Source organism: Chrysochloris asiatica, unplaced genomic scaffold, assembly GCF_000296735.1.
Source record: "Chrysochloris asiatica unplaced genomic scaffold, ChrAsi1.0 scaffold00206, whole genome shotgun sequence".
Classification (NCBI taxonomy): Eukaryota; Metazoa; Chordata; class Mammalia; order Afrosoricida; family Chrysochloridae; genus Chrysochloris; species Chrysochloris asiatica.
Window position 1 is genome coordinate 2,123,105 of NW_006408724.1, and position 17,768 is coordinate 2,140,872.

Sequence of the window (17,768 nt, forward strand, 5' to 3'; positions counted from 1 at the left end):
AAATACATACAAGTGGGTGCTTCTCTTCCACACAGGCTAGACTGTTTTAGGTTCAATAAACTGAAATTCAGGGAACCAAAGAGAACAGTACTAGTCCTCAGCAAAAAAAATGGCATGTTTGAAATTTTTAGTTCAATTTGCATATAGCAAACTTATCTAAACACTAGCAAGGATACCTAGAATAAATGGCACCTTAAAAAAGGGCAGTCCACCTTAGCTGTGTACTGTGCCCCATTTTTCTCACTCACTGCATTTGTGGGTCTATGTGACTCTTCCTCTCAATCTCTTTGGGTCTTGACCATGAGTACAAATTGTTCTTGACATCCCCACAAAAATGAATTAGTAAATATTGATGGTAATACCAACAGCATGGCCTCTCTACACATTTTCCAATTTCTCTGTTTCGGTGCTTACACCCTCTGATGTGTTTAGCATCGTTTCTGTCAAGCTAGCCTGAGGGGCCTGCTTTCTCTTACCCAGAACATGTGTCAAGCCAGCTGCGGTTTTCACTTTTATCAGTTCTGACCTGTGCTTCCCCTTCTTCCTTGGGATCCCAGAGAGGCAGTGAGTTAAAGAGAAGGGAGGAGCATCTGTTTGAATCCTCATGCCTGCTTGGGAAGCCCAAGGATGATGATACTGACATTTCCAACTATTCTGTTTCCTTCACGTCCACTCTTCTCCCTGTGAAATTTGGCCTAAGACCAGGCATTATTCAATTCTTGTGTCATCAGAAAAACAGCTACTGATTACATTGGTTGGGTCAACACAAGACTGGCCAAAAGACAAAAGGAACTAGTCTAATGTATCTAGTTGTTGTTATATGCCATGGAGTCGGTTCCGGCTCATAGCGACCCTGCATAGGGTTTCTGAGGCTGTAAATCTTCACGAGAGCAGAAAGCCTCCTCTTTCTCCCACAGAACAGTTGGTAGTTTCGAACTGCTGACTGTGAGATTAGCAACCCAATTCGTAACTGCTACGCTACCAGAGCGCCTTACTGTATCTAGAAAGATTATAGGTGATCTACAGGAACATGGCTACATGCCATATGAATTCCTCAATCAAGCTACAATATTTATTACTTTGTTTACTAGAAAAGAAAGAATAACTGACAAAATCAAAATTTCAAACATACTACACTCCAAGAGGGTCCCTAACAACCCCATTCTTGAGGTATTCATGTCCTTGTACAGTCCCTTGAATGCGAATTTGGGATCTGTGACTTGCTTTAAACAACAAAAATACAACAACGGTGACTGGAATGTGTCTATGAATAGAGTACATCAGATTCTGACTTTTATCTTGCTACCACTTTCTCTCTGTAGACTCTTCCCTGCTCCTTTTGATGAAGGAGCTGCCATATCATGAGCTCCCCTATGGGGAAGCCCATGTAGCAAGGGCTGTGAGTGGTCTCCAGTCAACAATCAGCAAGGAACTAAGGTCCTCAAGTCCAACAGCACACAAAGAACTGACTCTCGCAAACAACCACATGAGCTTGCAAGGAGCTCCTTCCCAGTCAAGTTTTAATTTAAGACCTCAGCCCTGGCTGATACTTTCATGAGAGACCCTGATGAAGAGGCCTTAGCTTAGTGAATGCATGCCTGCATTGCTCACCTAAAGACTCTATAGCAGTAGATACCTTACCTTATACACTGTCCATATCCAAAATAAAACCAATATTGGTAGGCATATTGAAGTTTTTCCCTAGGAAGACAACTTTTCATACTAAATCTGCCATTTAAAAGCATAATTTAATAAAACAGGATTTCTTCCTGAGTCTTTCCTCAAAATTCGATCCCTGGGTTCCATTACGTTGGTATCATCAGAGGCCTGAACATTTCTCTTCCCTCTTAGTTGATAGACTGTAATACTCAGAATTTCAAAACTTACATGCAGCAAGTTCAGTCTCATTCAACTTACAAACCGAGAAACCTAAAAAGTCTTTAAGAAAAAAGAAAAGACAGAGCAGCCTATACTTCCAAATGAGCTCTTCTGCTTTCTCTAGCCCCTCAGTCCATGCATTCTTTCTAGCAACATACATCCTCAGATACATGAGTTAATTTTCAGATCTACAAATAAATCATTCTTTTTTGTATTTAAAAGCCTTGATTGTTAAAACTTCGAAAAATTGCAAATCATTTTTACTTACATCTGGAAGTCTGTATAGCTTCATTGTTCTCTGTAAAGTCATATTTCTACTCAAGTGAGAAAATTTCACTTCTACCAATTTTCTGGGGTTTAGTGATCGATGCCAGTATCTGGAACACAGAGAAGGTTTTTAAAATCAAATTGCTCTGTAATTCTCCAAGGTTCCACTCTATCTCAGTGGCTCTGTTAAATAAGCATTTACTGTTGGGCACGATCCCTCTTTCTAGGCAATACTTTTATCAGCCTTTCCCCCTACCCCCCTTCTATCCTGGAGTCCTGGTGTGGCGCTGTGGGTTAATGCACCAGACCGCAAAGCCGTCTGAACTGCAAGGTTGGCAGTTCAAGCTCACCAGCTGCTCCTCGGAAACCCTACACAGGGTCACTAAGGGTTGGAACCAACTCAACAGCACTTAACAACCACATACTATGTCCTGTATCACTAGTCTTTCTTTGGAGCTTGTAAACTTTCATCTCTTTCAGTGAAAAGAAATCTTCAAGCCTGGCTTACAAGGGTTTAATTCTCATTGCTAATTCTACAAAAGACAACCATAAAGTTAAAAAAATATGGTAAGACTTGTCCCAAATTACTAGCGTTCAGTTCTGTATAATGCACACCAAAGAAAACTTTTTAAGAAATTAGTTTATGTTCGTGGAGTACATATGTGGTGGTGTAGGATAAGCACTACACTCCTAAGGTTGATGGTTCAAACCCACCAGCCACTCCTTGGAAACCCTATACAAGGTTGCTATGGGTCGAAACTGACATGACAGCACTTAGTGACAACAGCATCAGTTTATGTTCCCAGATGAATTACGTATTGTTTTAAAAGTTGTACCTTTGAAGTCTATTTTATTTATAAAGGTGGTAAATGTGAGCCATGAACTGAAACTCACTTGATGGAAGTGGGTTTGATTTTTTAGTTTTGTAGTACATTTACTTGATGTTTGACCTTGATTTGAGTCAATAAAAATAGTGGTGGTGGAGGGATGTCAAGTCATCTGCAACTAATTTTGACCCTTGAATAGGGTTTTTGAAAGGCACCCTGATAGTGTAGTGGTTACAAGTCAGGCTGCTAGACTCAAGGTCAGCAGTTCCAAACTACCAGCCGTTCTGTGGGAGAAAGGTAAGGCTTTCTGCTCCCGTAAAGATTTACAACCTCGGAAACCCTATACAGGGTTGCTGTGAGTCAGAACCGACTCCACGGCACACGACCACCACCGCCCTAGGTTTCCTGAGGCTGTATCTCTTATGGAAGCAGAAGGTTTTATCTCTTCTCATTTCCATGGAGCGAAGCAGCTGGTGAATTTGAACTGCTGACTTTGCAATTAGCAGCTCAACATGTAACCCACTACACCAATAGGGTTCCTTAGGATATTAAAAACAGGTTAGTCAAGTGACAACCTGATAAATTTTCTCACTGGAAACAAGTTTTGAAATCTTGGTAAGAGCAGATGGATTCACAAAAACAGAGCTTAAGTCGTCTTATTCTTAGCTAACATGTATGTATGGGGCCCTAAAATTGATGCATATCTAGCTATTGGAAACGTTCCACAAAGCACAGTATAGAACTGAGTGTTAGAGGTGTAAAGGAAATGGTACTAACGTTTGGTATTTCAAGATCAAACGCCCTGGGTTTTTCCACTAGTCTTGCAGGTGAAATAGAAACAGAGATACATAACTAGCCTCATTAGCAGGAAAATGTCACCAAGGTTTTTTATCTTCATGCGGCACGGCAGTGTGATATACTGGAAAGGGTACTGGACTCAACAACTCTAGGCTGTAGTCTCCATCTATGCTTTCAACAAACCACATATTCACAAACAAGTGCCCATCCCTCCTCCAAGCCTCTGTTTTCTGTTACATATGAGAAGAATGATACTTCTAGCAAACACATCAGTGAGCCTCAGCATGCTTCCTAAATATAAGGTACAAGGTAAGAACTTGGTGCTGTTACCTGCACGTGGCCACTGGCTTGGGAAGAACCACCCCAGCAGTGTAAACAGCCTGGAAGATGCCTTCCAGGTTCACTCTTCTGGTTATTTCTCGAATTAATACGGGGGCTACCCGCTTTGATCTCAATTTTTTGTGAACACAGAGAAAGTTGATTTCTACCATCTTCTTCACACTAAGAAATAAAGTTGTCAAAATTAGACCAAATAAAAGATGAAAACTATATCCTTAAAATTTCCAAGATTGAAAAGATTAAAAAGGCCTCCAATTCTGATAATCTTTAAAAAAAAAAAATTCTGTCATTCAGACACTATCAGGTTATAAACTTCCCCATTCCGCCGCCACCACCAGTTGCTTTCGAGTCAATCCTGACTCACGGTTGACACCTCGTGTGTCACAATAGAATTAAGCTCCATCGAGTTTTCAAGGCTGTGATCTTTCGTTTGCTGACTGCCAGGACTGTCTTCCAAAGTGTCTCTGGGTGGGTTGGAATCACCAACTTTTCAATTGGTTGGAAACTGTTTGTGTCAGCATATGATTCAGATTAGTTGCCATCAAGTTGATTCTGACTCCTGGTAATCCCACATTACAAAACAGAACAAAATTACTGTTAACTTTAGGCCACGGAGACTCCAACCTCCTTGTTCTAAACGTATTTTAGGCCTCAAGTTTTCAGCTTCGAAAAGGGATCACATGGCTCTTACCGTTTCTGTATGTTGTTTCCTGTAGTGTGTACAATTATAGCAATAAGTGGGTCACCCAGGCTCCACAATCTGATAAGATGTTGCTTTGTAGGATGGTACAAACCCACAGGATCCCCAAGTGTCACCAATATTTTGAGCTAGAATAAGTCTGCAGCTTCAAAGCGTACTCTCCAGGCTCTAGTTCCAGGTGACAGACAATTCTCTCACACAGTTCAATAATTAATTTCATTCCTGCTAGAGTACTTGGAGGATCCACTGTTTGAAACACAGTATTACCTGAGGTCAAACACGTTTATCAGTACATAAGCTAACCAAATAGACTTGCAGGCAAACAAACCTATTAGGCATTAGATCTTTGACTTTTAAGAGCTGGAAACCCAGAGCTTATCCTAGGGAGAGAAAATTTTCATCTCGGAAAAAATTTTGAAGTGCCATCGAGTCAGTTCTGACTCATAGTGAACCTGTATAGGATTTCCAAGGCTGTAAATACTTGTGGAGCAGCTGGTAAGCTCGCACCGCTGACCTTAGTCTAGTGCTTATCCTGCAGAGCCATAGTGCTCCCATGAAGTAATCCTTAAAATCCCATTACAATTGCAATTTAAAAAAAACAAAGCCCACATTTTCTTCAATTGTCACATTGGTGAAAGTGCTTCCAAGCCACCAACAGCTGGTATCCACTGCTCTTTGAAAGTTCCCTTTACACCACTTTACTTCTACAAAAAACCTGTATTAGTACCTGTTTTCACTAACTAAAACAACTATCAGATTTTTTATTTCTATGGGGAAAAAAAGGTAAAGAGTGAAACTTAGTATTCAGCATTTCTTTTGCAGTGAGCCACTAAAGAGGTACCCTGAATTCGGAGAGAGGAGTCCCCCAGCTCCTTCCCCTGGAACAACCGCTACAGCTTTGAACTGTGTCTGTGAACACGACATCCTAGTGTTAACTTTAGGTTTTATGTGTCGAGATGATATGGTAGGTTATTTTCTGGGTCTGTTAACACTAGTCTTTCCCATGTAAATTAACGGTAACTGTTTCTTCAGTTTACACTGGATTTCTGCTTGCAGAAGTTCTATTTTGGGGTATCGGGAACCTCTACTCACAAAGAGGACTGGAAGCTTACATATACATAGTCAACTCCTAATGGTCCCCACACATCACCAAAGCAAATAACACCGGGCCTTTGTGCTCGGGTGTGACCTGTATTCCTGCCCTTACCTCAGGAAAGCCTGCTGACAAGATGATGGAAGAATGAAGAGGGAAAAGGGAAAAGAAACACACACAAACCGACCAGCTGTAATCCGTACCTGTCGTAAATCCGAATGTTTGCCGGTATGGCACTTATGAACCCTACTAGTTTTTTATTTGAAGACACTCTGACTCCACAGTGCCACTGCGGGAGCCAGCCTGGGGGACGCAGAGCCCTGCAATCAATGTAGACGAGGAAAACAAGAGTCAGTGTCCAAGAGCCAGTCAACCCAACCATCAATGTAGACGAGAAAAACAGGAGTCACTCGGTGTCCACTAGTCATGTCAATCTAACCACCACCATCGCCGGCATCACAGCAGGCTGAGACTTACCACAATAGGAACTCGGATGAATAGTCGAACCGGAACATATTGTCATCATCTTCTACATAGTTCTCATTTAACAATGTGTATAACTCCTTGAGCTACAAGATAGAACAAGTGTCCTGTCTATGGTGCTCAGAACCAATGCAGAAGCAATTCATATGAACACAGGTGTGGGATTAGATGCTGACTCACCACTTCCGCGTTACTCAAATCTAAGGTGTCCCACATGAAACCTTGTGGCAAAGAATATGGTTCTTGACGTACATTGTCTTTATCTGGCTCAATTGCACCATGAGATGTTATGACTTCATCTGGAAAGGGAGGGAAAGGGGTAGAAAGACAAAAAAGAATATTCTAAAAACCCTAAATGCCCAGTTAAAAAATAAAGACATATTTAGGACCCTTGGGCATAGACAACCTTAAAAGAATATACTATTAATTCATCTACAGGGGTGCTTCAAAAAGCTTGTGGAAACATTCCAGTTTTTTATTTTTTCATGAAATTTTTGAAGCCCCCTCTGCCTCTGGAGCAAAATAGGGTAATTGTTGTTTCATCAAAGTAGAAATCCTTGGTCATCATGTGAAAAAACTGGTGTCATAAAAATAAAAGGTTTGATATGACAGCTTTGGAGACTTATTTTTGTACCACATTTCAGCAAACTGGGGCCAGGTCATTGCAAAGGGCTGCAATGACTTCTGATCCCTTCTAGCAAAATCTAAAGTCAGTTTCCGACCTCTGTATACTTCTCTCCATCTCTAAAGCCAGAACTCTAGTCCAAGTCGTTGCAGTCCTAGCCTTCTACAAGGATGTTGTGGGCCGTGGAGTCAGTTCTAACTCATAGCGACCCTGTATAGGGTTTCTGAGGCTGCAAAGACTCATCTTTCTCCAGTTAAACAGCTTGTAGTTTTGAACTGCTGATCCTGAGGTTAGCAGCCCGATTCATACCTGTTTCTATTCATGCCTTTTCCAACTCATTCTCTGCAGAGCTTCCCAATGTTATGAGAACAAAATCCAGGCTCTTCACTGTGGCTGCTGCCTGCCTCTCCACTCACTGCATTCACCTTGTGCCCAGGGTTTTAGCAACAGTGGCTGGCCTCCCTTAGGCTAGCCCCTTGATTTCTCCATATTACACATCCCTTCCCATGACTAAAGCACTTGCCTAAAACCATGTCCTCCCTAGTTGACTTGCTTCCTGGCCACCAATTATCCCACTTATTCCACCACTATATTCTGGTGGTGCTGCGGGTTAATGCATCAGACTGCAAGGTCGGCAGTTCAATCTCACCAGCTGCTCCTTGGAAACCCTATACAGGGTTACTATAGATTGGAACTGACTCGATGTCATTAAACAACACCGTTCTGGTGTGACACTGTAGTATAAGCACTGGACTGCTAACCACTAGGTCCAGGAGCTCAGAGTTAAATTCAAAAACCCCCAATACATTTAGATTCTTTATAGCTAATGGTAACTTGGGGGAGTGTGGTGGCTCTGTAGGACAAGCACTGGACTGTGAATCACAATGCCGGCAGTTCAAGCCCACCAGTCACTCAGGCAGAAAGATGAAGCTTCCTGCTCCTGCAAAGATTTACAGCCTCGGAAATCCTATACAGGGTCTCTATGAGTAGGAACTGACGTGACAGCACTTAACAACAAAGATGATTCATTTCAATGCCATTTAACATGCTGGAAATTCATGAGTATTCATGTAACTTTTACTACTAAATACATTTCTAAAGACAAAAAAGGCAAGCTGATTTAGTCCTTTCTTCTTTCAACACTCGGAAGCTCATTCTTTCTATTTAAATTATCTGGGAGGCGTGGTAGCTTAAAAAAGTTTGAAAACCACTATTTGAAAGCACAGAAAAGGGTTGTTCCTGATTTTTATGTGATGAACTTGATTATTTGTTCATTTTGATTTTCGACTCATAGTGACCTCATGTAACCAAGCAGAAGTGCCGGATAAGGTTTTCTAGGTGTTTGACTAGACTACAAGGTTGGTTTGAACTGCAAGGTCTTGATGGCACATAACAACAATCTTTATGGGAGGAAATCACCAGGTCTTTCTTCCGCAGAGCCACTGAAGAGGTTCCAAGTGCCACTGAGCACTTCCACATTTTGTCACCAGGGTTCTCTTATCTGTACATAGCTAAGCTCTTAAAACATTGGTATGACAATTCACCCCTTCATAGTATATAGATTCCAGAACCTAATCAATCAAAAAGAAAAAAACAACTATGTGACAACTTAGGAGCTCTGATAGCATAGTGGTTACGAGTCAGGCTGCTAACCTCACAGTTCAAAACTACCAGCCATTCCATGGGAGAAAGATGAGGCTTTCTGATCGGGTGAAGATTTATAGCCTCGGAAACCCTATGCAGGGTCACTATCGAAACCAACTCCACAGCACAAAATCACCAACCACCATCAATTATATATTTTTAATGTTATGGCACTTAAGAATAAATAAATTTTGTTATGTGAACTTACATAAAAGTGTAAGCAATCTCTCAAGCAAATGTGATCAAGCAGGTGCAAGCACCCACGGAAGAAAGGCGTACTTTCAGAGAATTTCTAACCATAACCAAAACCCCTCACAAAGGCCTTCATGAGGTGTCCCAATTCCCTTTTGACATGTAATGTGATTGAACTGATATTAATTAACTCCACTGGTGAGTGTTCAGAATCCTCTTACTAAATAGTACAGAATTTCCCATTCCAGTGAGATTTAATAGGGCACATTCTATGTCGTTTAGAATAACTGAGGTATGAAACTACGAAACATTTATGCACAAGAAAAACAACTCCATGTAATTCAGAAGAGGAAAAAAAAAGAGCACAGACCAAGGTTCCCTTTTCATATGTGTGTGTGCATGTAGAAGGAGCACTGGTGGCACTGTAAGATAAATACTGGACTGCTAACCATAAGGTCAGGAGTTCAAATCTACCAGCTGCTCTGTAGGAGAAAGATGAGGCTTTTTACTCCTGTAAAAAGATTTTACAGCCTGGGAAATTCTACATCAGGTCACTATGAGTCAGAACTGACTCGACTGTAGCACCACACCAGGACTCCAGCTAGTTGTGTGCTATGTGGACTCCTGGTGGGCGTGCTAGGATATGCAGTGGGCTGCTAACCACAAGATCAGCAATTCAAACCCACCAGGTGCTCCTCAGAAACTACACATGGTTTGCAATGAGAACCAACTCAATGGCACTTCGTAACATTTAAAAAAAGTGTCAAGTGTAGAGGAATGGAACTTTTTAAGAGGAACAGTACCCACTGCCATAGAGGGACAACTGATAGGACAGAGAAGAACTGCTCTGTAGGGCTGCTGAGACCTCAAACCTTTAGAGACAGTCAGTCTCATCTTTGTCCTGGGGAGCAGCTGGTGGATTTGAACTGCCACTCTTGTGGTTAGCAGACCAACACTTAACCCATAGTGCCACCATCTAGAAGGGAAGTAATTAGACTCAAATGATTGCTTTTTAAAGTCAGTGCCACTCCCTAAAATGTAATCATTTACTAAAAAATATATTGTTGTTAAGTGCCATCGAGTCAATTCTGACTCATAGTGACCCTGTACAGGGTTTCCAAGGAGTGGCTGGTGTGTTTGAACCCTTAACCTTGTGGTTAGCAGTCCAGTGTCGATCCTACAGCACCACACCAGGACACCAAAATATATATTATTCTCATGTAAATCTCTAACCTACCGTATACAACAAGGTCTACAAATTGAGTCTCTTGTGTTTTTCTTGTTAATCCAACATTATTGGTGGTAAAAAAAAAATAGAAATGCTTACTTAGTTTGGGTACTGGCTGCGTGTCCCAGAACTGGTATCTGTGTTTGGCAGCCTCATCAATGTTCCTGGCTGGGCCCTGGCACGCGGATAACAGCTCCATTGCTCTCTGGATATCCTGCAATTTCTGCATTGGAATGGTGGGATTCTAGAACAGCAAAGACATACAGACACAGACTATGAGGATGCAACCACTACTCTCATGCCTAGGGTACACGTGTATCTGCCTTGGAGACTACTTCATCTACAAACTATCCATCCTCCTCTCTAAGCCTGGTCAAGGCTCTGGGCTCAACTATGTTGCCATACCAAAGAATAAGCAAACTGATGATGTTAACGATAACACTTGTATAATTTTAATGAGCTCTGTCAGTGTGGGGAGTCTCAAGGCCATTACTGCGTCCAGCACTGTGGTTTCCGACCCATCTGCAAATGATCCTCCACCATGACTCATCCAGGAGGGGAAGCAAATGGAGGGGCATGCAATGCGAGCATTACTATCACAGGGCAGCCAGTCAGCCACGATGTGGGGGTCACTGTTAGAGTTAATGCTCAGCAACAGCAATGGCACGACATAGCATGTAACTTCTCAGACGGAAACTAGGCAGACAAGGGGAATTTTAGTTCATTAAAAAAAAAAAAAAGAAGAAAGAAAGAAAAATCTGAGTTTAGTGCTGAGCTGGGAGGAAGTGATAATCATGAAAGGAAACCTTTAATGACTCTTTGCCTTCCTGGACTACACCCTACCCTTCTCCTTACCCTAAAACGAATCTCCAACAAGAAGGCCAAGCAGGCTCCTCTACAAATTCTGATCCTTGGCAACCATAGCCAGCTCACCCCAACCCAAGTGTGGAAAACAGCCTCCATTTGAAATAAAACATGTTCTTAGTCTATAAACACAATACCTTTATATTCCAAAGTTCCATCTCTAAGAATTCTGTACCTCACCCTTTTATCCTTCAAATGGTAATATATTGCAATGGGAAAGTAAATTATAGGACTGAAACAAAATCTATGATTGTGTTAAATATGAAAAGTTTAAAAAAAAAAAAGTATTTCTACAAAAGCACAGAAACTTTCATTAAAAAATTTATCAAAATGTGACATCATGGTTTCTTGACAAGCCCTCCATATATAAGTCTCTACAGTTCTGATGGTGGTGTTTTCATCTCTCTAGCCCTTCCCCGAAGAATACTTGCACTCTTTGATTTACACCGTGTCAAAATGGCAATTTTGTCAACCTTGAGGGACTCAAATCCTGTTCCTTTTTAAATGTTCCTTGAGTTTGGGGGAACAAAAAAGTCTTTGCAAGCTCAGAGCTGTAGGGTGGATGGGGACAGGTCTCCTTAACAAAATTCTCATAGGACAGCTCTCACTCCCCTCAAAGAATGAGCAGATGCATTGTCACAATGGAAAAAGATATCCCTCTGCACAACTTTCCTGGCCTTTTTCTCACCAGTGCAGTTCTCCATTTTCTAAAAACTTCTTCAGAATACACTCCTTCAAGAACATTTATTAAAATTATCCCTCTGGAATCCCGAAAATCAGTTGCCATACCATTATGAGCTAAGCTCTGCCTTGAACTTAACTGACCTTAGCAGATCACCTACCTCAGAAACTACTGTTCTAGCTGGCCTTCACTCTCTGGATCATACAGATATATCCAAACCTTGTCCCTAGTTATGAATCACTCCATAAAATCATCTTCATTTTACTTAAAAGACTGATGGAAACTCTGAGCTAACTGATGTTTGTGCACTGCTTTTGGTAGCCATCGAGCTTGCTGAGGCCAAGATGTTCACTGAAAATAAAAAATGCTGAACCATGTAAGAGCCCAACTTCAGTAGCTATCACACCCAATAGTAATTCTATGTTCTACCAATTTCTGGACTCGGTTATAGTTTCTTCCCTCTCGGCTCATCTCTGAGGTCTTCTTGATCTTCCTTAAAATGCTTTATCCATCTAAAAACTATTGGTTTATGTATGGAACCATTCCTTTAACTTGTTGCAAAGCTTCAATGATTTGGGAGGATACTCACTTAAATAATAGTTAAAAATGTGCTACTAGCCCTTACCACAAAAAGTATCCTTCTTGGCTGATGAAATGAAATGCAGATGGGTCTCGTGATGCAATAGTGAATAATTGTTATCAGGACTGATTTGTGAGGGTTGGAAATGTACAGATAGACATTTTATAGCAAGAAGGGGAGTGATTAACTTGGCAGTCTAGGAATGGAGGTCCCTGGGACCATCAAGAGAGAAGAGCCAAGAACGGGACCCTACCCAGAGAAACAGTGATGTCTGAGATGGAGGTAGAGATTATGACGTGGAGCGATGGAGCAGCTGGGGACTTGAGATCCAGAGAGGCAGAGCAACTGTGTGCTGAAGTCTGGGGGCGGTAATGTAGGGGGCAGGCTTGCAGGGTATACCCTGTGGTTGGTTGATGATGCATGGAGGGGATTGTAACCATGGCAATGAAACTATATACAATAGAATGAATGTAAAGCTAATGTTCTCCCAGGTAAACTATCACATAATTCACAATAAAACATTTATTTTTTTAAAAAGTATCGTTTTTGAAGGCTTCCTAATGAAAGTAAGATAAATATATTTCTGAGAAGACCTTGTCTATAGCCATCCACTGATTGAAGAGGCAGATTTAAGCGTGTTTTGTTTGGAATAAACCTGTGTTATGTGTTAACTGGAATGCTAGTAGCACTACTTTTTGACTTACCCTTGTATGCAAAATAGAAACTTTTTAGGATTTTGTTACCATACTAAGAATGCTCTTAGCCCTAGCTCAGAAGTGGTTAGAAAAAATTTAAGAGCCCTACAGTTTTCCTGAATGCACCAGGAACACCAGGAAAGGTACAACTGATCCTCCATGGTTTACAAACAGCAACTTTGGACTTCAGTCCAAATTTGAGTCTGAAGTTTGAGGTCTGGGGCAAACAACTTAACCTGAAAAATTTACGCTGAATACAAAGTGCAGAATAGGACTGACTTAATCTAGTCCGCTCTGTGATCGCTTTACTTGTCAAGTTGGTTCCGACTCATAGAGACCATGTATAGGGTTTCCAAGGCTGGAAACCTTTGCAGGAGCAGAAAGCCTCATTTTTCTCTCACGGAGCAGCTGATGGGCTCCAACTAATGACCTTGTGGTTCCAAGATCAGTGTTTATCATACAGTCTTTTATGTTCCACGAAGTCTAATTTTGTTGTTGTTAAGTATCGTGGAGTCGGTTCCGACTCATAGCAACCCTGCAAAGGGTTTCCGAGGCTGTAAATCTTTACGGGAGCAGAAAGCCTCATCTTTTTCCTGTGGAACAGCTGGTAGTTTCAAACTGCTGACCTTGAGGTTGGCAGCCCGGTTCGTTAACCACTACGCTACCAGAGCTCCTTTAAGTCTAACAGTAGGCAAGCTTAATGTCTCCTCTTAAATGTCTAGCAGCACAACCCAGAATTATATTTTGATTGGGATCACAGACATGCTAATTTAACAAACTCATCTGTCAGTCTGTCATACTGTGGTAGTTTGATTCTGGAAGCTATGCCAGCAAGGTCACCCATGGTAGGCAGATTTCAGTTGAGCTTCCAGATGAAGACAAACTAGGAAGAAAGACAAACAGACTACTTCTGAATATTTAGCCACCGAAAACCTTATGAATAGCAGTGTAACACTGTCAGTACCAGAAGACTGAATATTGAAACTTAAGAAAGAACACCAAAATATTGCCAGATATAGCACCAGAATAAGAGCGCCTCAGGCTGGAAGGCACTCAAAATATGACTGGGGAAGAGCTGCCTCCTCAAAGTAGAGATGACCATGATGAAGTGAATGGAGTAAAGCTTTTGGGACCTTTATTTGCTGATGGGACACAACTCAAAATTAAGAAAAACAGTTGCAGACATCCATTAATAATCATAACATGGAATGTATGAGTATGGATCTAGGACTATTAGAAATTGTCAAAAATGAAATGAAATGAATAAACATTGATATCCTAGGCATTAGTGATCTGTTATCTTTCAAGAAAGTGAGGCAGCACAAGAGGCACTCACTCACTCATCTCTGCCAAGAAATTTGGAAGACAACTATCTGGCTGACTGATTGGAAGAGATCAATATTTATGCCCATTCCAAAGAGAGGTGACCCAACAGAATGCGGAAATCATCGGACAATCTCTTTGATATCTCAAGCGAGTAAAGTTTTGCTAAAGGTAATACAGAAATGGCTACAATCATACACTGACAGAGAACTTCCAGAGGTTCAAGCTGGATTCAGAAGAGGCCGTGAATGAGAGATATCATTGCAGATGTCCGATGGATCTTGGCTGAAAGCAGAGAATACCAGAAGGATGTTTACCTGTGCTTTATTGACTACGCAAAGGCTTTCGATTGTGTGGATCATGACAAGCTATGGACAACATTGAGAAGTATGAGTATTCCAGAACACTTAATTGTACTTCTGAGAAATCTGTACCTAGACCAAGAAGCAGTTGTTCGAACAGAACATGCGAACACTGAATGTTTTAAAATTGGGAAAGGTGTGAGACAGGGTTGTATTCTTTCACCATACTTATTCAACCTGTATGCTGAGCAAATAATACAAGAAGCTGGGTTCTATGAAGAAAAACGTGGCATCAGGATTGGAGGAAGACTCATTAACAACCTGCGATATGCAGATGGTACAACCTTGCTTGCTGAAAGTGAAGAGGACTTGAAACATTTACTTATGAAGATCAAAGAGCACAGCCTTCGATATGGATTACATCTCAATGTCAAGAAAACAAAAATCCTCACCACTGGACCAATAAACAACATTCTTATCAATGGAGAAAAGACTGAAGTTGTCAAGGACTTCATTCTTCTTGGATCAACTATCAACACTAATGGAAGCAGCAGTCAAGAGATCAGACGACGTATTGCACTGGGCAAATCTGCTGCACAGGAATTTTTTTTTAAAGTATTGAAAAGCAGAGATGTCAGCTTGAGGACTAAGGTGCGCCTGACCCAGGCCATGGTGTTTTCAATAGCCTCATATGGATGCAAAAGCTGGACAGTGAATAAGGAAGATTGTAGAAGAATTGATGCATTTGAGTTATGGTGTTGGAGGAGAATACTGAAAGTGCCATGGACTGCCAAAAGAACCAATAGATCTGTTTTGGAAGAAGTGCAGCCAGAGTGCTCCTTGGAGGCCAGGATGGCTAAGCTTCGTCTCTCATACTTTGGACATATTGTCCGGAGGAAACAGTCGCTGGAGAAGGATGTCATGCTGGGTAAGGTGGAGGGTCAGAGAAAAAGAGGAAGACCCCTAACGAGATGGATTGGCCAGGTGGCATCATTGATGGACTCAAGTATGGCAGCGGTAGTGAGGTTGGCCCAGGATCGGACATTGTTTTGTTCTGCTGTGCATGGGGTCGCTATGTGTCGGTTCCGACTCGATGGCACCTGACAACAACAACAACAACAACAGTGATCTGATATAGACCGGTATTGGCCATTTTGAATTTGATAATCAAATGGTTTACTATGCAGAAATGACAAATTGAAGAGGAATAGCGTTGCATTCATCATCAAAAAGAACATTTCATGATCTGTCTTGAAGCACAACACTGTCTGTGATAGAATAATATCCATGTCTGTAAGGAAGACCAGTTAATAACACTATTATTCAAATTTACACACCAACCACTAAAGCCAGTGATGATGAAATTAAAGAAGGTCCACCAACTTCTTCAGTCTGAAATTAATGAAATATGCAATCAAGATGTATTAATTGGTGATTGAAGTGCAATGGTTGGAAACAAAGGGGAAGGGTCATTAGTTGGAAAATATGGCCTTGGTGATAGAAATGAAGCTGGAGATGGCAAGTTAGAATTTTGCAAGACCAATGACTTCACTGCAAATACTTTTTTTTAAAACAACATAAAAGATGACTAACAACATGCACCTCAGCAGATAGAATACAAAGAAATCAAATTAACTACCACTGTGGAAAAGTTCCATATCATCTGCCAAAACAAGGCCAGGGCAGAATGTGGCAAAGACAATCAACTGCTTATAAGAGCCAAAATGTGACCTTGAACATATCCCACCTGAATTCAGAGATCATCAGAAGAACAGATTTGATGCAACAGACACTAAAAACCAAAGACCAGAAGGGTTGTGGGATGGCATCAAACACACCACACAGGAAGACAGCAAAAGGTCATTAAGAAGACAAGAAAGAGAAAGACCAAGGATATCATAAGAGACTCTGTACACTGCAGACTTCTTCAGTGTACAGATGCTAAAGCAAATAGAAGAAATGAGGAGGTAAAAAGCTGAAAAGAAAGTTTCAAAGGTCAGCATGAGAAGACAAAGTAAAGTACTATAATGAATTATGCAAAGACCTGTAGTTAGAAAACCAAGAGGGGAAAGCACACTCAGCATTTCTTAAGCAGAGGGAACTCAAGAAAAAATTCAAGCCTCGAATTGAAATATTGAAGGATTATGGGCAAAATAATCAATGATGCAGAAAGCATCAAAAGAAGATGGAAGGAATACAGAGTCACTGTATCAAAAAGAAATTGTTGATGTTCAACCATTTCAAGAGGTAGCATACAATCAACAACTAATGATACTGAAGGAAGAAGTCCAAGGTGCACTTAAGGAATTGGCAAAGAACAAGGCTCCAGGAATTGACGGAATAAAAACGAAAATCTTTCAACACCTGATGCAGCACTAGAGGCACTCACTCATCTATGCCAAGAAATTTGGGACAATTACCTGGCCAACTGATTGGAAGAGATCTATATTTGTTCCCATTCTAAAGAGAGGGGACCCAACGGAATGCAGAAATCATCAAATCATCACATAATATCATTAATACCGTAAGTAAACTTTTGCTAAAGATAATTCAAAAGCAGCTGCAACCTACATTGACAAAGAACTTCCAGAAGTTCAAGCTAGATTCAGATGAGGACATGAAACAAGGGATGTCACTACTGACATCAGATGGAGCTTGGCTGAAAGCAGAGAATACTAGAAAGATGTTTACCTGTGCTTTATTGACTACACAAAGGCTTTCGAGTGTGTGGATCCTGATAAGCTATGGACAACATTGAGGAGAATGAGTATTCCAGAACATTTAAGGAAACTGTACGTAGACCAAGAGGCAGTTGTTTGAACAGAACAAGGGAACACTGAATGGTTTAAAATCAGGAAAAGTATGCACCATGGTTGTATTCTTTCACCATATATATTTAGTCTTTATGCTGAGCACATAGACCAAGAAGCTGGGTTTTATGAAGAGAACCATGGCATCAGGATTGGAGGAAGACTCATTAACATCCTGTGATACACAGATGATACAACCTTGCTTGCTGAAAGTGAAGAGAACTTAAAAAACTTACTAATGAAGATCAAAGATCACAGCCTTTAGTTTGGGTTGCACTTTATAAAAAGAAAACAAAAGTCCACACCACTGGACCAATAAATAAACATCACTATAAACGGAGAATTCAAGCCTCGACTTTCGCTATTGAAAGATTCACTGGGCAAATTATTGAATGATGCAGAATGCATCAAGAAAAGATGGAAGGAATACACAGAGTC

The 17,768-nt window shown here is 41.0% G+C and overlaps 1 protein-coding gene across 1 annotated transcript in view; it reads right to left on the bottom strand.

The window, feature by feature from the left end:
* NMT2 (N-myristoyltransferase 2) overlaps positions 1–17,768 on the bottom strand; it is a 69,580-nt gene that overhangs the window by 8,459 nt on the left and 43,353 nt on the right. The window contains exons 3-8 of the mRNA XM_006872603.1: positions 10,174–10,318; positions 6,566–6,684; positions 6,380–6,471; positions 6,106–6,222; positions 4,101–4,271; positions 2,147–2,255 (exon numbers count right to left, since the gene is read on the bottom strand). Coding sequence (XP_006872665.1) covers positions 2,147–2,255; positions 4,101–4,271; positions 6,106–6,222; positions 6,380–6,471; positions 6,566–6,684; positions 10,174–10,318 — 753 coding nt within the window. The remainder of the gene's footprint in view (positions 1–2,146; positions 2,256–4,100; positions 4,272–6,105; positions 6,223–6,379; positions 6,472–6,565; positions 6,685–10,173; positions 10,319–17,768) is intronic.